The 19,419-nt window shown below is 34.9% G+C and overlaps 1 protein-coding gene across 2 annotated transcripts in view; it reads left to right on the top strand.

The window, feature by feature from the left end:
- The window catches only part of Lyst (lysosomal trafficking regulator), a 153,167-nt gene that overhangs the window by 39,727 nt on the left and 94,021 nt on the right, over nucleotides 1-19,419 (top strand). For both annotated transcript variants that reach the window (XM_041630875.1, XM_041630874.1), the window contains 10 exons: nucleotides 688-849; nucleotides 2,410-2,566; nucleotides 3,308-3,534; nucleotides 3,957-4,023; nucleotides 5,873-5,982; nucleotides 7,500-7,926; nucleotides 9,732-9,876; nucleotides 11,479-11,652; nucleotides 15,719-15,879; nucleotides 17,360-17,550. In XM_041630875.1, coding sequence (XP_041486809.1) covers nucleotides 688-849; nucleotides 2,410-2,566; nucleotides 3,308-3,534; nucleotides 3,957-4,023; nucleotides 5,873-5,982; nucleotides 7,500-7,926; nucleotides 9,732-9,876; nucleotides 11,479-11,652; nucleotides 15,719-15,879; nucleotides 17,360-17,550 — 1,821 coding nt within the window. The remainder of the gene's footprint in view (nucleotides 1-687; nucleotides 850-2,409; nucleotides 2,567-3,307; nucleotides 3,535-3,956; nucleotides 4,024-5,872; nucleotides 5,983-7,499; nucleotides 7,927-9,731; nucleotides 9,877-11,478; nucleotides 11,653-15,718; nucleotides 15,880-17,359; nucleotides 17,551-19,419) is intronic.

Below are 19,419 nucleotides of genomic sequence, written 5' to 3'. Positions count from 1 at the left end.
CTTCACTCAAAGGGCAGAACTGAAAGCATAAGAAAAACTTAATTAGAACTGCTTCTTAGACTCTTAGAGGATCTCTAAGAATAAGGAATTAGTAAACTCTAGTGATAATTAAGTCTGAAATTTCATTTTTTTTGTTCATTTTACATGCCAACTACAGTTTCCCCCTTCCTCCCAACTCTGAAGTTTCCAAGAATGGTTTTGTAAAAATTTTAAGACTTATTTTTTTTTCTTATGTGTATGAGTATTTTGCCTGTATGTATGTCTGCGCACTATAGATAGGTGCTTCTTGCCTGAGGATGCCAGAAGAGAGGACATTGAATTCCCTTGAACTGGAGTTACAGGCTGTTGTGAGTCACCATATGGGTGCTGGGATCCACCATATGGATCCTAGGTCCTCTGTAAGGACTCCTAACCATTGAGCTATCTCTCTAGCTTCCAAAGAATAAATTTTTTTATGATTCAAATAATTTAAAGTACATTGAAATTTAAAACCCAATATATTTATAGATAAAAATTTAACAGTTTTTAAATATTAAGTAGGATATTTGGATAAGCACTCAAATTTTATAGTCAATTTACCTTCATATCAATTACAAATAAATTTTTCTTCTGCTTATTGTAATCTATTTTGTCACTGTTTTTTTTTAAGCATGTTATTGATACTCTTAGTCTCTCATTTTATCTTAGAGCTTGTCTGTGGAAAATATATTGTGTGAAATGAGGGAACACCTTTCCCAGTCAAAGGTGACGGAAACAGAATTAGCAAAACCTTTATTTGATACCCTGCTTCGAGTGGCCCTCGGGAATCATGCAGCAGATTTGGATCCCGGTGATACTGTGACTGACAAGGTATGAATCCATGTGTTATGTTTTTAATATGCCCAGGAAACTGGAGCATGTGGGGTGGGGCCAGATGTGATTTAGATCACAGCCACATGGATTTGATCAGGTGAGTTCCTTGGTTCCTTCTCCATCATTTGGAATAGATAGTATTTCATTATTGTCTTGCCTCGAAGAAAAGCAGGACATCAATACAGTATGCTTCAGTTAATCTGATCTGGAAATTTTTTGGTAATTGTTCCCAATAAGGCAAAAATGCAATAAGGTTAGATAATCTTACATATAATTGATAATCATTTTTCCCCTCAGAGATTTTACTTTGGGAAATTTCAAATCTAGGCAGTAGCAGTACAGAAGCACCCTTCCCCTGTGCCAGCCACTTCCACACTGACGCCTCAGCATCAGCATGTTTTCTCACTGTCTCCCGCCCATGGCTTTTTCTTTCTTGAAATGTTTTAAAGAAAAGCCTGGTTTGCAGCAGCGGATAATCTATTAAATGATGATGATTCAGGAATAGTGATATTTAACTCTTTTACCTGGTCCTGTGTAGTACAACTAATATTTCCAGAATGCTCTTCTGACTTTAATTTTAAATTACTCAACATAAAAATGAACAATACTCATCTAGAAGACAGCATTAGGAGATTTTGAGTTTTGTTAACATTTTTCAAAAGTAACTTAAATTTTTCCTGAAACTTTATGATGTGCATTTTAACTCATTTCTCTTCCCTGTTATGCTTCTTTTACTTTGGTTAACTATTGTTAGCTTTCATCTTTATATAGCTTCATTTTTAACCTTTGATCTAGTAATATATTTGGTATTTTATTATATTTGCCTTAATATTCTGTTATTCTTTTCCATAATTTTAAAGCTTATTGACTTTAAAAATTGACCTTAAAGCTTAGAACTTCAATTTGTTGTTGAATCAAATGGCAGATTATAACCAATTGAAACATTTACTTTATGTTACTGTTTATTGTTGTTGCAATGATAAAGTACCCTGAGCTTTTATAAACTCAAGTAGATCCTAAGGTGAAGGTATCAGTAACGTTTTTATAAGGAAAAAAATGTCTTGTCACAGGTAGTAGACAGGAAATTGATGCTGGAACTCTTGATTTCTGAGATGCTTCCATGTAGACGGTTGCACTGTGAAATCCTTATTTTCTTTTTAAGATTGTTATATCTTTACCTGTTATCTAGTTTATGAAGCATTTAATTAAAAAACTTTGGGAAATTGTTTCTATTTGCAATGTGTGAAAATAATATGCTTATTATCAGGAATAAGTCTGTACAATAAAACACTGCCTCACTGTGGTTTTCATCATTCTCTATTGTGTGGCCAATGGTTTTGCCTGCTACAGCCCTTTGATCTGAGGTAGCTGAGAGAGTTTGGGAAATATTGCAGAGGAAATTTCATTTTTTTCTGTGACTTCTAATTACTAAGATTTTTTTCTCTTAAATAAAATATTGGGATTATTCTTAAAGTGACTTTTGAGTGATAAGTATCCTGCTACTGAAAAATGAGTCAGTGTCACAACTCTTGCCGTTGACTCATATTGGCCTTATAGAGTCATCAGTCTGAGGAAGAATTGTTGTCCCAGCCTGGAGATTTCTCAGAAGAAATTGAGGATTCTCAGTGCTGTAATCTGAAACTTCTGGGTGAGGAAGAAGGTTATGAAGCAGACAGTGAAAGTAATCCTGAGGACGGTGACGCCCACGATGATGGTAAAATGTCTCTGAGCTTGTGATTAGATTGCCGTCAGATTGTAAGTTAGCAAAATGGTTCATCGTTCCCCTACCCAGTGGCCTTACAATTTCAAAAAGGCATTGTATTGCCATTTTATTTGATCATCACATCACATCTGCCATTTGAATATGTAATTTCAGCAGTGGGATCAAAACTATGAAGATAATTTCAGTGAAAGAGCCCTTACTTAGCAAGCCTAAACCCACCATTACCACAGAAAGAGGGACAGATAAAATAGACTACACTGTGAATTAGATATTTGGGGGTCAGAAAGTTTGGGATTATTTAAACAGAAATTATTTAAATATAATTAAACATAAAATTATTTAATTTTTTAAAATTTAAGTAAAAGAACTTTTCTCTGCTCATGCAGCAGGTAAGAGATGTACTAAGTCGAATCAGTATTTATCACACTCATGCTCCAGTTTTCCCAGTTGCATCAAAAGAAGATATTAAATCTATATCACATGCTTACGAAAATTTCTGTTGAAAATATTTGTAGTTTCATTGAAGATCAAAATTACTTTCAAAATTAAGCTATTCACCAGACTTGATTGTTCAAGATACAAATCTTAATTAACATTAAGGTTGCAGGAAAAAGCTTTGTGAGCATTTTATTAAAAGAAGCACAGTTTTCATGAAATGTTCTTAGTGATGAGTTATGGTTGAAATATTCAGTGTTTGGGGAATAAAAACATTCTTTTTTTTTCCTTTTTCAGGAGTAGAATTAAAAACTGAGGCAGAAGGTTTCAGTGCATCGACTGTTCCGAACAACTTACTTGAAAACCTCACTCACGGAGAGATAATATACCCCGAGATTTGCATGCTGGAGTTAAATTTGCTCTCTGCTAGCAAAGCTAAACTTGATGTGCTTACTCATGTGTTTGAGAACTTTCTGAAGATTGCCAGACAGAAGGAAAAGAACATTTCTCTGCTCATGCAGCAGGTAAAACATGGACTGTTAAATCAGTATTTATCACACTCATGCCCCAACTATTCATTTCCATATATATAACCCAACTTGTCTGAAAATTATTTGAGATGATTACTTATCTTTTATTCTACCTTCAGTATGTTTTGACTTTCAAGTGATTTTCTAAAATCACCTTATATTGTATTTCTCTAATAAGTAGCATAAAATCAATATTGTCAGTAGCTAAACAGTAATGTATCCTGAGAACAGATCTTAAAGCTTGCATTTAATCCTACAACAGTATTCTTTCCAGTCATTTAAACACATTTTCTCTCTCCCCTTGCCCGCTTACACACACACACCCTTATGAAATAATTTATCATGACGTTGCAGTTGTATTGTGCTTTTATAAAGTTAAACATTTAATTTTTTATGTTTCATTTTTTAATCTTCAGGGAACTGTAAAAATTCTTCTAGGAGGGTTCTTGAATATTTTAATACAAACTAATTCTGAGTTTCAAGGTAAGTCGAACCTGGTGTAAGGAAATAGCTTTTTAATTATTGTGATTTTTGTATGAAGAATTAATGATTATGGCTTCCACTAGCATATTGCTCTTTGGCTTCAAAATTTTTAAATGTATTATTTGTTTCTCACACTCACTCAGTAAAATATAAGTATTTTTATTGAATAGAGGAAAAATGTAGAATACAAGGCCTGAAGTAAGTTGTTTAGTAGCTTCATGGAGATTGTAACCTAGTATAAACACTGTACTTCATTGTCTGATATTCTCTTCTCTACTCAGTACCTTCTCAGACATTTCAGAAATTCATAATGAAAATTAATGTGATTCTGGCCACAGTAAATATAAATTATAGTTGGAGGATTAAGGCTTATATATGTGAAATGTTAATTTGCATTTGTATAAAGCTTCCTTCCTCCAAATTAAATTTACATAGGAATTTAATTTGTCAGGAATACCCAATATTAGTATTGAATCCTCTAGAGGACACCATATCAAAGGCTTTGTGATATCTGTATCTTATAATTAGGAATGTTAATTTTAATCATTTCAGGGTAAGATGGTCTACCAGGTTTCTTTATTGTAATTTGTAAGTATCTTATGGGTAGCAACTTGAAAGTATGTAAATTTCTCTTTTCTCATATTTAAGGCTACAGTTTTTAGCAAATCCAGTTTTTCCTAAGTTGTTACCTAATGTCCTTTTCTTGTTCAAAGAGCTCTTCCAGTGTACTTTATAATCAGTTGTCATATTTCCTTGCTTTTGTTGCTGTGTTCTTTCTTTGAAGCCTAGGAAAGACTGGTCCATGATCACAAAGATTTATTATCTCTAAAAATTATTTTCTCCTCTCCATATTCTTTGCTCTTTTATTTTTTATTTTTTGCATATGAATTGTAATCTTGGGCTTTAAAGTTGGATCCTACCATGACTCTTATCTCATGTACTTCTCTTCATTTGTATTATATTCTGCGAGTTTTAAAAAATTCTATTTCAACATTTTATCCAGTTTTCAATTTTGTCAGTTGCCCTTTATCTTAGTTCCTTTTCTGTTCCTGTGGCAAAACACCATGACACCATGACCAAAGCAACTTATAGAAGAAAGCATTTAATGGGGGCTTGCAGTTTCAGAGGGTGAATCCATGATCCTCATGGCAGGGGACATGGCAGTAGGCAAGCAGGCATGGCTCTAGAAGAGTAGCTAGGTACTCTTCTACATCTGATCTACAAGCAGGAGGCAGGAAGAGGGAAAGCTAACTCTTCTGTCTGCTCATTGCCTTTATGAAACAGGTTACTTAAACAGGATTTCTAGTCTTAAGCTCCAGTCTTTTAAGATACATCTTAGGTTTTGCATCGTATTGTTTTTGTCATGTCTAAAGCAGGGAGAATAATTCATATTTTTTGTTTTGGAGTGAGGAGCGGCTGAGGCATACATGTAAAGATATACTTGAAACACTATAAAATGATCGATAAAAATACTTATTACTTTAAAGAATTTTAATGAATTAGTATACCATTGCTTTTGTTTATGCTAAACTCTTTAGTAGAATAAAGAATATAATTAAAATAAATAGCTTGTGATATTTATATAATTTTGTTATTTTTTATTTCTGTCATTTAATTTTTCAAGTAATATGTGATAGTTATAATCTAAACAATCTGTTGTTTTATTAGTGTTGGTTCCTTTGCCACTAATTGTCTTGCTATTTTCTTAGCAGTATTTATGATTAATAACTAGATTATTTATAATCATTTCACATGAGAGAATAGTTTATTTCTTTCAATGAAAATTGTTTATCTCTTTCTTTAATTAAATGTTACTGTCTTTAATTTTTTTCCTCTTTTTAAAATTTAGCATGCCAGAGAGTATTGGTGGATCTCTTGGTATCTCTGATGAGTTCAAGAACATGTTCAGAAGAGCTAACCCTTCTTTTGAGAATATTTCTGGAAAAATCTCCTTGTACAGTAAATATGCTATAATTTTTACATTTTCACTAATTCTTTAATAGAATGTATTTTTACTATTTGTAAATCACTAAACTCTTAATATTGTAACTACGTTTTAGCCAGTTCCATGTTTTATGTTTGATAGATTCAGTTTTATTATATATATATATATATATATATATATATATATATATATATATCTTAACCATTTCACTTTGATTTGGACTAACCAGTAACCTTTAGTCCTCTGTCAGCTCCAACCTCTGTGCTTGGGAAATGCTGTGATTTTAATTACTAAAGAGAATTTAAACATGAATAACAACAATCATCCTGAATTTATTCTTTTTCTAAAGAATCATTATCTTCTTTTTAGTTGAATATTTTCCTTCCCATTACTGTATAGTTCAGTGGCTCTTAGCTAGGAAACTCATTTTTTAATGCAGCCTTGACTGGAAGAATCTGCAGATGAATCTAGAATGTGGAGACTGCCCTCTGTGAAGCAGGGTGAACAGAGCCCTGTCCACTTCACTGCCTGCCTCCTCATCCACTGTAGTCTCAAGGCCACATGGAAGCTCTGTTGGCCACCAGTGTGGGCCATTGAGGGCTGGCTGTATGTTGATGGATTATTCCTAGAGCTTGCCTTGAGCACACTTCCCCTCGTCATGGTCAACATTAGATATTACTTTATGCACGAGTAAGGCATTGCACTAGGCTAATCTTTTATACTTTTTAATTTAGCTGTTTCATTTTTGCTCTTTTAATTAAATATACATTTCAACATTCTACCTCTTACCTTTTTTGTATTCCATTTAAACCAAAAAACCTTAAAACTTTACTTTAGTTCCCCAAAAACAAATGATAGAAATTTTCCTTGGCTGGGGAAAGAAAAAAGTGAAATAACTTGGATAGTAACTGAGCATTCAGCTTTATGTAGTTGGTCTTTTAGGAATCTGAGAGTGTGTGAGGTTGTATCCCTCACTTAAAAATATTAGAGCTATGGGACTAGAAAGATGTCTCAGCAACTGGAGTGCTTGCTGCTCAGTCATGAGGCCAGAGTTCAGACACTGGTATCCACTTCAGGCAGCTCCAACGGATCTGATCCCATTTTCTGGATTCTTCAGGCACCTGCTCAGACAGGCAGGCATGTTCACATGCGCATGCGTGCACACACATTAATAAATCTTAAAAATAATTTTGAAATACCATAAGAAAGTAATAACCCTGTTTTATAGAAATAATTCCTGATATTGTATTTCATTTATAATACTTAAAAGCTACTCATAAATATTAGATTTGTTCTATAAAATACCAAAATTTAAACCAAATTTATCAAGAGATTATATAATAATTAAATCTCTATATTCTTATCTTAAATAAACTTTAGAATTTTGAAGATATGATAAATATGCTATTTAAATTAAAAGATTACCAATACAGTTATGTTTGTATTTTTTTACTTATAACCTGAATTTTGATATTATTAGAGATCTGGTTACAAGATTGTAAACTTTTACTTGCTTTTTTTTTCTCTCTAGGAAATTCTTCTCCTTGGTATTCGGAAAATTGTTGAAAGTGATTTTACTATGAGCCCTTCACAGTATCTAACCTTCCCATTGCTACATACACCTAGTTTAAGCAATGGTGTCTCACCACAAAAGTCTCCTGGGATTCTTAACAGTAAAGCCTTAGGCTTATTGAGAAGAGCACGGCTTTCCCGAGGCAAGAAAGAGTCTGACAGAGAGAGTTTTCCCTCTCGGCTGCTGTCCTCTTGGCACATAGCCCCAATCCACCTACCATTGCTGGGGCAGAACTGCTGGCCACACCTTTCAGAAGGATTTAGTGTTTCTCTGTGGTTTAATGTAGAGTATGTCCATGAACCGGAGAGTGCTGCAGAAAGAGGAAAGAAGGTAAAGAAAAGAAACAAACCATCAGTTCTACAAGACAGCAGTTTTGAAGGATCAGGTATGATGGCAGGGGTCTGATCTGTACACTAAAACTCTTCAAATAGTCATTAGATATAGGGATACCCTGTCTCTACAACTGCTGCTGAAGCTATCAGTCCCATTATTATAATAGTGTGGACCCTGAGATTCTAGAAAAGGAATAAATAAAGCCCTATAGCCACTTTTATTTCAAGTTCTTCTCATTCTGTGTCTTACCTCAGTGGCCCCTTCCTAGTTCCTATTCCTGAACATTTATATGCAATAGTTCTTCTCCAGATTTAGAACAGAATTCATCAATAATTGAAAAATTACTATTCGACTGTTTTGAAACTACATCTTGTTTTTGTTCTCTTCTTTCTTAGGCATGCAACAGTTTCTTAGGGTATACGGCAGGTAGAGAGAATAGTCTTAAAAATGAGTTGTGTTTTTTTTTTTAATCTGTTGAAAATGATGGCTGATATTTATATAATCTAATGTTCCCTTTCTTTAAAATCTGAGCCTTTGGACATGCACTGTGTATTTTAGTACTTCTTAGCTTAGTTTAACATAAAGTCACATCATAGTAACAAATAGCTCATCATACATACTCAGGTAGTTCAAGATTTAAGTGATAAGATGGCATTGGGAAGAATAACCAGCTCGAACCCAAAGCCTACAAACATTTCCATTAGCTGGAGACAGGGTTTCAGCATCCCTTAGCACTCTTATTCAAAGGTTGCCCACCATTCTAAATACTGACCATTCAAACTCTACAACTTTTTAAAAAAGAGTTTAATAAGATTAAATTATCAGAGATCATACCTTTCTAACACGGACCAAGTAAATTTTGGTAGTGCAAGGCATGTGTTGATGGTGTGCTGCCTAGACCAGGGTCAGACATACTATTGTTGGGGACCAGCCTCGACAAAAATACCATTTGCCAGGGTAGGGGCATGAAGATTTAGAAATATTAGTAAAGAATATGAAGACATGTGTGACAATAATAAAACAGAAAAGCATACAATAGTACTGGGAGGAAGTTCCAGTGAATACTGAAATCGCCCATGTTTAATTTCCAATTGCTTAAAATACCCTAACCCCAAGAGGTAGGAGTAAGATAAAAACTGTTTTAATATGATACAAGGAAATAAACAGACCAGTTGAAGGTTGTGGGGTACATTCATAGTTAAATATTTTGTTGTTAGGACAAAACAAGTCACACTCACACCCTGGACCAAACATTCTCTAGGCAAACCACTCCTTGGGTGAAATCCAATATTACCTCTTTAAAGAAACTAGAACTTTAGTTGATCCTTAGACTTTTGTTTGAGGTAGAAATATATCTCTTCTCTATTCCTGAAATACAAGGTCTGGCTGTTAGCCACATCTGCTGACAATAACCTTGAGGAGAGCAGAACTCTCTGATCTGAATCTAGTTGGGACCTTGGTTTGAGGTAGAAATGCAATAACCTTGAAGGAATAGAGGTAAATTCCAACTCTCTGATGTTTGGTCAAGGTGGAAATAGGCTCACATTTTTGGACCTCCACATATTATAGTGGTCCAAACCAAAAAAGCAGAAGTTGGAGCAGAGTGTAGCTAATTACAGTCCTTCAGCAGCCCTACCATAATTGACCTCAGTGATCATGCATTTTAAATCATTTAATAATTTTTAAAACATTGTTTTTTACCTGCTGTGTTCTCCTGACCTTAACATTTAACCTTCAGACATTTGGAGTAGCTAACCTGTTACAAAGAAACCAGCATGAATTGTATTCTTTTAAATTTACTTTCCACACAGTTTTTGTGAACTATTTGATGGATGATTCTAATATTTTTTCTCACAGAAGGTGATAGACCAGAAGGTACAGAATCCATCAATCCTGGTGACAGACTTATAGAAGATGGCTGTATTCATTTGATTTCATTGGGATCCAAAGCATTGATGATCCAAGTGTGGGCTGATCCCCACAGTGGCACTTTTATCTTTCGGTATTGATTATCCTCAATTCTTAATAAATAGGTTATGTATTTAAATAATCTATGTAAAAATTATTGAATAATATTTATATTAAGTATATTTAGAAAAAAAGAAAAATTAGAAGAGCGATTATCATACAGCACATAGATTCTATCTGCCCACAGACAGAGACCCAAACATGGCAAATCAAGTGCTTATGGCGTCCAGGAGAGTGACTGGAGTAGTCCAATTGGCAATAGCAGCGATATCAAACCAGGTGCCTAAGCATCCCGCAGAAATGACTGCAGAGATCATGCTGAAAACAGTCTTGCTGGCATTCCTGGTTGAGAGGTTTGCATGCAGATAGAGGATTCTCTTTGTAAATGAACTTCCAGCTTCCTGTACTACTACAACATTTTTTTTCTTTTGTTTTTTTTTTTTATTGAGAAAAGGAGAAAAAAAAAAACAAGTTTCCACCTCCTCCCAGCCTCCCATTTCCCTCCCCCTCCTCCCCCCCTACGCCCCCTCCTCCCACCCTTCTCCCCCTCCCCCCACTCCTTTCCCCCTCCCTCTCCAGTCCAAAGAGCAGTCAGGGTTTTCTGCCCTGTGGTAAGACCTAGGACCTCCCACCTCCGTCCATATCTAGGAAGGTGAACATCCAAACTGGCTGGGCTCCCACAAAGCCATCACATTACGTAGAATCAAACCCCTGTGCCATTGTCCTTTGTGTCTCATCAGCCCTCATAGTTCGCCATGTTCAGAGAGTCCAGTTTTATCCCATGCTTTTTCAGTCACAGTCCAGCTGGTCTTGGTGAGCTACTACAACATTTTTATGCCATGCAATAAGGATAGTAATTTCTGTTGGAAAGTGTTTCTCCATTTAGCTGTTCTCGAGGGCACATTGTTTTCACTTGAACAGTTCATTCTCCTTTTGCCCTTAAGTGCACAATGTTTTTATTCTTGTGCTGTTTTCTTGTTCTCCTTTTACCCTATCACAAGACTAGGGGGCCAACCTGTCCCTGGACAAGATGACATTTTGAGACAAACATACTTGGGTTTGAAATGGGGTGTGGTATCTATCCTGCTTCCAGAGCCAGCTTCTCAGTCAGCTCAAACAGCACAGGGCAATTTACCAGTTTAGCATATCTTTCTAAGAGTAAAAATTAAGCCAGTATGTTATTTAGATTTTGTTTTGTAGATATTATAAATGTTACCAGGTTTTTCCACATACATTTCTCCTTATTCTTTCAGTAATCCTGCAGAGTGAGTTAGCATCCAATATATTCTGGTATTTAGACATTTATTACAGTATATATTAATTTCTTTGTTAATCAATTATTACATTATAATTTCTAAAATAAACAATATGTATGTAAGTATAAAATGATTTTACAAACTGATTTCTAGAAATAATCGCCCAAGTTATTAATATCAGCCATTGAGTCTAATCCATTTTAGTTCATAAATTGAGGAAGCAGATAGGATGTAAAACAAAGACCTACTGACTTTCTCACTTTATTGTAAGATAGAAGTGTTCTTTAGTCTCACATATTGAGAATTACAGTTGCAGTGTATATGTTAACTATTAAGATCAGAATTTTCATGTTTTTGACCTGTGATTTTTTTTCCTACAGTATGTGCATAGATTCAAATGAAGACATGAAAGCTGTTTCTCTAGCACAAGTTGAATCACAGGAAAACATTTTCTTTACAAGCAAATGGCAGCACTTGGTACTTACCTATCTTCAGCATCCTCAAGGGAAAAAGAATATCCACGGGGAAATCTCCATATGGGTCTCTGGACAGAGGTATTAAACATTCTCAGAAAATATTCTTCGCAGTTACAGTTTTAGCTTTAGTCTTCATTCCTGAAACATTGCAGACTAGGTAAAATTTAATATGTACTAAAAGAAATTTATATCAAAATTGGATTTTTTTCTGTTTATTACTTTAAAACATAGTAAATCTTCTTTCATAGATTTACTATGGTATATTTCCATAACAAATCCCATGTTGAAAGTTGTCCATGAATTCTGCTCTTGAGGATTCAGCCAGCATCAGACTAGAAATATTTGAGAATTACATCTATGATGAGCATGTGCAGTATTGCCTTCTGGTTATTTTCTAAGCAATAAAATATAGCAACTGTTTATAAGGCATTTCTTTTAGGTGTTGTAAGTAACTTAAAGATAGCTTAATATATATAAGAAATTATATGTAGGTTATATGCAAATATGGCATTGCCTATAAGGGAGCACTTTCAACTCTGGTATCTGTGGGATGCCTGGAACCAACCTCTGGTGACTATCATGGATTACTATATTTAGGTATGAGGAGCAAGCCCAAACCCTGGGCATTAGATATTTATGAACAATATATACTAGGTAAGTAATTATAGGATATTTAGCATTCTCCCTCAAACCCACATATTACAAGGATGCATACATAAGGAATTCTTTAAATTAATTGAATAAGAAGGCTTATACCTAAATTAAATTGGGATTGAAGGAAATTAAAATGACTAGAAAAGAATATAAAGCATTATATCTGGTAATAGACTTAGATAGATCCTAGAACTATGTAAGGTAATAGATTCGGGTACAATACTGCATGACTTTTACCACACAGACTTCACAGCCAAGTTAATAAACATTTTGTAGATGATCTTCATGTAAAAATTAACCCTGAATGAACTATGTCCTGGTTTGCTTTCTCTCTCAGGGAGAAAAGGATTTATTTGGAACAGATAACAGTCCATCATTAAGGAAAGTCAGGGCAGGAGTGCAAGGCAAAAAACCAGAGGCAGAAACTGAAGTAGAGAACACGGAGGAATGCTGTTTACTCCCATGCTAGCCTCTGGCTTGCTCAGTTACCTTTCATAATAGCAGAGGAACTACCTGCCTCAGGATATCACATCCCACAGTGTAGGTCCTCCATCAATCAACAACCAAGAAATGTCCCACATACATGCCCACAGTATGTCTGATAGAGGCAATTCCTTAATTGAGATTCCTCCTTCCTGGGTGACTATGCCAAGCTGACAAAACTAACCAGCATAAATTATAAGGTGCCTTGGATTTGAAAGAATTAAGTGAAGTAGCATGTAGAAAGATGCAGAATTTAAAACTAGTTTATCAAGGGAGAGCACTGAAGTGACGGAAAGAGTCTCAGTTGAATCGTGAGAAAAAGTGGGTAGACAAGGTGGAAAAGCTTGGCATGTGTGAGTGCCAAGCTGATAAATATAGTTTTATTTTTTATAGAAGTCTGTTATGTGTTATATGCTTGTTATATTGCAGGCCTTTTGCTAGGAGCTTTATCTACATTATCTCCTTATCTTCTCAAAAATTATTCAAAATAGATTAGATCATAGAAGTCACATATATCCTTAGTACAAATTAAGGTGTTTATCAAGGAATTACTGCGTATCAGGCTTGGCACTGCTGTAGGAGGCTGCAAGCACTGGTTATTCAGAGCCATCAACTTTCAATCACTGAGGCGGACAGGGAAGAAGGACTTAGTAAATGGCTTTGGGATAACCCATCTTATCTGCTACAGGAAGTTAAACCCAAGTTCAGTATTGTTGGCTCATTGAAGAAAATACATAAAAACACATAACTGAAGCTGATATCCATCTTCCAAATAGTATTCACACCTGTATAACCCTGAATGGCAGCTATAACCAATTAGTAAATATTTTTTCAGAAACCCAATGTTTTGGGTTGGAACTATTAGAGTTGGAGATGGGCCCCTTACTTCTTAGACACCCTCCTCATTTCTTGAGCTAGTAACAAGTGCCACTCATTGTACTAAGTCTTTGCACTGTACCTCATTTTATCCTCCCCGCTACACTAGGAAGTAAGTATATTATTGACTCTATTTGACATGCTCAGATGAGACCAGAGCTGTGCCACATGGAAGGAGTATAGGTAAAACTTGAACCAAGGCTCTGAGCCTAGATGGGGGTCATGCTGTAAACCCTGTACTGTGCTCCTCCTCCAGCTCTTTTTTTCCTTGGGATATCTGGTGAGTATGGAGACCATACACTAGTTACCAGGCACTTTTGGAGTCAAAGATAAGATTGTCATGAATAGTTCCGAAGTTAGTGAGTAGTCTTTCGAGTCACGCATTGCCCTCTCTTTCCTTTCCCACATACTAATTGTACTTTGCTTTGAAGAAATTTCCTTTCCAGTTGGTAGAAATTAATTTCATTGTTAACATATCAATGAACAAATGACGGATCAATAATACTATTTTGTTGATTTAAATTTAAATTTGGTTCTTTGTTATTTTAGAAACGACATAGTTTAATGTCTACAAAGAATGCATTTCAAGAGGCCATTTTAATAATACGTAACAAACCAAACATCGTGACTCACACCTGTAATTCCAGCACTGTAGAAGTTGAGGCAGGAGGGTTGCTGTGAGTTCAAGGCCAGCCTAGGCTACATAGTGAGTTCCTGGCTAGCCTAGACTACAGAGGGAGACTACCTTAGAGAAATGAACAAAGATAAAAAAACCCACATAATGACAGTGGAAAATAACTTCTTAGCATCAAAGACACACAAATGCAGTAGAACTATATGGCACAGATACACTTCATATTTACTGTGTTTATTTTATGTTCATCTTGCAGTAGGTTTTCTTGCACACCTAAGAAAAGTAAATCATAATGTCACTAGGTGGCAGTAGTGTTTTAATTATTAGCCCATTTATTGACCCACAAATGAGACAGTCATAGATTGTCTCATTTCTTTTTTATTACTATATATTAATTATACATTATTTAATTGTTTATATTAATTAATTGTACATGTTAACAATTGCTAATATATTACAAATTACTTATGTATACCTATACTAATAATTGCTTTAATTAATTTTATGTACATATTTTCCTATTTGGGCTGGTGAGCTGATTCGGCAGGATAAGGTACTTGCCACCAAGCCTAACAACCTGAGTTTGATTCCTGAACCTCAATTGAGAGAATCAACTCTTACAAATATCTCTGTGCACCTTAGTGTGCATATGCGCACACACACACACACACACACACACACATTCATAAATATAATTTAAAAAATTAAAAGATATTACTATTAATATAGTTGCATTTATTTACTAAATACGGATCAGATACTAAGGTTTTAAAATAAATGTATAAAAAGTTTAATTTCTGAAGGTAAGTTAGCGGTGTAGGCTAAGTCTCTGTTTTCCAGATTTTAGGTTTTGCCTTAACATGGCACCCTCATTACCTTACTTTGGAGTTTAGAGATTTCCTGAAATACAGGTGGACTTGCACTTGGCCGTTTCTCTAGGCAATGAAGTCCTTTCAGTCTTTGTGTTTCTGTGAGAAAGCCTTACTTTTACCTTTTCTGGCTGTTTTCGGTAAGAATTCTTGACAAACATTTAAAGCAAAAGAGGAGACCAAACAAAATTTCTGTAATCCTTAGCATTAGAAATCAAATACAAAATTGTTGGCATTTCAGAGGTTAGATACAGTGATTCCAACACCTCATGGAGGATATGAAATCTTAGGAATTACTGCCATGACAAGAGAGTTTTTGACAAATTAAGGGAAGATGATTACTTTGTTTCTGTGAATAGGAAGGCACACGTGTAGGCGTCATGTGACAAAGACAGTTGATAGCAAATTTGTGTTTTCTTTCTCTGGCCAACATGTAGGATCCCTAGGCACTGCCTGCAGCCTGTGGACCACCAGCACCTCTGACCAAGAGACAGAAGGCTACCCTACCCTCTTTTCCCTCCCATTGCCAGGAATATATTTTAGGACCTAGAAAAGTTCAGAAATGTCTCCTCATTAAGCATTCATGGCATTTCCAAAAATCATTAACTTAATTTTTTTTTTAATGTAGGAAGACTGATGTCATCTTGGATTTTGTGCTTCCAAGAAAAACAAGCTTATCATCAGACAGCAATAAAACATTTTGTATGATTGGTCATTGCTTAACATCCCAAGATGAATTTCTGCAATTAGCTGGAAAATGGGACCTTGGAAACTTGCTCCTCTTCAATGGTATATTTTCCCATGAAATTTTCCAAACTTTTCTTTAAATTACCATGTGCTACATAAATTAACCCTACAGCAAAACTGTTCTTTCCTCATTGTCTAATGTTTAATAAGTACTGTATTTCCAAAATTCTGAGATTCACTTTCAGGATATTTTTATTTTATAGCTGAACATTTTCTAACAATGATGTGGAGATGATGTAGCTTCTAACCTCATCTCATAAATTTTTATTTTATTTTATTTTTCTATGGTGAGTAAATGATATTTTATTAATTCTTTGAGGGTTTCATACATGATATTTTTCGTTTAGATGTCATCTAGCTGTGTAGCCCTAAATTTGAGATTTTCTTACCGGGGTCTTCTGAGTGCTGGGATTACAGGCATACACCGCAGTACTTTTTGTTGTTGTTGTTTTATTTTTGTAAACACAAACTACAGACATTTGTGAAGGGAGAATCTCAACTAAGGAGTTGCTTCCATACAACTAGCCTGTTTAAATCTGTTTGGCTTTGTCTTGATTGATGATTAATGTAAAAGGGTCCAGTTTACTGTAGGCTCTGCCACCCCTGGGCAGTTATGCCTGGGTTGTTTAAGAAAGGTGACTGAGCAAGCCATGACACGCAAGCCAGTAAGCAGCGTTCCTGTGTGGTCCCTTTTGCAGTTTCTGCTTCCAAGTTTTTTGATTGAGTTCCTTCCCTGACTTCCCTTAATGATAGAACATGATGATGTAGAATCATCTCATAAATTTAATCAACATTACTTTGTAGTCTTGGGAAGTGCAAAGTCATAACTAGTAAACCTAGAATGGTTGTCTCTTATTTATGACTTTTAAAGATTTACTATTTTCTGTATGGGTAGTTTGCCTGCTTATGTGACTGTGTACTACATATGCTCCAGGTTCTCACAGAGATCAGAAGACAGGGGTGTAGCTGGAGCCACGGAAGGTTGTAAACTGACATTCTTTGCAAAAGTCAGTGCTCTTAACTTCTGAGTCACCTCTCCAGCCCCTATTTCATTCATAATTTTAGTATATTCTATCCAAACAGCAAATTTATGTAAGAACATTGAAAAACATTTAAAAACTATTAAACATGGCACATAAAAAGCATCAATTCAAATATCATTTTAAAATGAAGTATACCAAGAAATAGTTTTCATCAAAAAATTTCAAGTTTTTATTTAACAAGGCAAAACAAACTCAAGCTTGGTTAAATTACAGTTTACTGTCTTAAGGAACAAATAGGAATTTTACCAAAGCGTCCCAGTTTATATGCATCCATGCCTCTTGAACATAGTTGACATAGGTTAGTTTATCCTTACACTCATTTGGAAATTGATCCTTTATGAGTTTTGTAAGATACAGTGGACAACTGAAAGAATCCAGCAGACAGGCATACTCATGCTCCTACCTCATTTTCTTGGTATCTATAAAAAAATCCTACTTGAAGTGTTTCAAATAACTAGCTTTGTTTTTCTGCTATCCAGGAGCTAAAATTGGATCTCAAGAGGCCTTTTACCTGTATGCTTGTGGACCCAACTACACATCCATAATGCCATGTAAATATGGGAAGCCAGTGATTGACTACTCCAAATACATTAATAAAGAAATTTTAAGATGTGAACAAATCAGAGACCTCTTTATGACCAAGAAAGATGTGGATATTGGTTTCTTAATTGTAAGTTTTAGTTTTATAAAGTTTTACATTGTAGCAGGTTTGTGTGGGTATGTTCATTGGCATTTAGTTTTATAAACTTTTATATTATAGGTTTGTGTAGGTATGTTCATTGGCATTTGTAATTAGCATTGAGTTAGATTCATAAAGTTTTCCATTTTGTTCTTTTCTTAGAATGTGAAGTTTTTTCCTAAAAATATTGTGAAACACTTTAATCTCTTGTTAAACTTGTTTCATCATATATATCATATATATATATCATATATATAACTTGTTTCATCATATATATATGATATATATATGATATATATGATGAAACAAGTTATATATATATATACACACACACACATTCATTTACTTGGAATTATATTTATATAGCAATTCTATTAGTTTATTTTATATTTTATACCTAATAATCTTTCAAGAAAAATGTGTATGATATATTGAAAATTTACCACTTTTAGCCTGACATACTCTCTTTTTTTTTTTGAAAAAAAAAACCCAAACATTCCATTCTTTTTCATACTTAGAAATAAATACAATGACTCACTTATAATATTAGTTGTAATTGCATGTTTTGGGGGACCAAGAAATGGTTCAGTGAGTAAAGAGGCATATTGTACAAGTCTGGTGACCTGGGCTGGAGCCCTGGAACCCATGTAAAGGTAGAAGGAAAACCGTATGCATGTTGTAACATGTACATGTGCACAGACACAAAATAAAAAATAATTGCATATATTCAGGGCTTAAATAACTACCCTTTAATGTAAGTCTAAAAGTGGGAATTTTGCCTTCAAAGTAGTGCTAATTTTTCTCTATTGCTTTTTCACATTCTTTTATTTTGCCTTACTATTACATAGTTCAGGAGCTACTGGTGGGGATTTTTGTTAATAGCACCAGTCAGCTATAGTTGGCTTAATCTGTATAAAGATAAGATATGTGCTATGCTTAATGAGACTACTTAAACTTCTGTGACTTCTTGTAAGTGACCAAAGCTCAGGATCCTCTCTGACTTCTTTGAGGTGTAGCTCTGAGAAGTTTGACATGGACCCGTGCTGGCTGAACTACTATCTCTAAAGAGAAATATTGAAATTTTGACTTAATTTTGTTTACTTATGCTGACAGTGTGAAAATTAGTTCTAACTGAAAAAAACTATTCAGAGACACTTTTTTTTTAAAATTAAAAATAGCTTCTTCTCTCATATAGTATATCCCAACTACATTTTCTCCTCCATCTACTCCTCCTAGCCACCTTCTACCTCCTTTCTTACCCAGATCCACTGCCCCTCGGTTTCCTTTTCTGAAAAGAGTAGCCTATAAGAGACAATAGCCAGACAGGATAAAACAAGATACAATAATACAAGGTGAACGCTCTCATATGGAGGCCGGACAAGGCAATCCAACAGGAGGAAAAAGTCTGAGGAACAGGCAAAGAGTCAGAGATTCACTGCTCCCTCTCTTAGGTCCCACAAGAACACCAAGCGAACAGCCATAATATATATGCAGGGCACATGGTACAGACCCATGTAGGCCCTGTGTTTGCTGTTTCTGTGAGCCAACGTGAGCCCACTTAGTTGATTTTGGTGGGCCATGTTCTCGTGGCATCCTCCATCTCCTCTAACTCCTACAGCCTTTCTTCTCCCTAGATACTTTTAACTAAGAAGGCAATCTATGAGCAAATCCAAAACAAAAACTTGGGGTAAGTTAACCCAGAGTTCTCACGTTTCTAGGAGCTAAAAGTAAGCTGAATGTAACAGAAGACTTAGCTCTCCTGTATTAAATAGATAAGGTCTTATCTATGTGAGTTTGATTATAGAACTAATAAAACATTCTCTGAATAATGAGAAGATTTGGTTGTAATTCTTTTTTTAT

Source organism: Microtus oregoni, unplaced genomic scaffold (genome assembly GCF_018167655.1).
Source record: "Microtus oregoni isolate MIOR12 unplaced genomic scaffold, Mior012 000035F_ref0000213, whole genome shotgun sequence".
Taxonomy (NCBI): Eukaryota; Metazoa; Chordata; class Mammalia; order Rodentia; family Cricetidae; genus Microtus; species Microtus oregoni.
The sequence above is the reverse complement of the archived record's forward strand: the minus strand, read 5'-3'. Positions and strand labels throughout refer to the sequence as shown.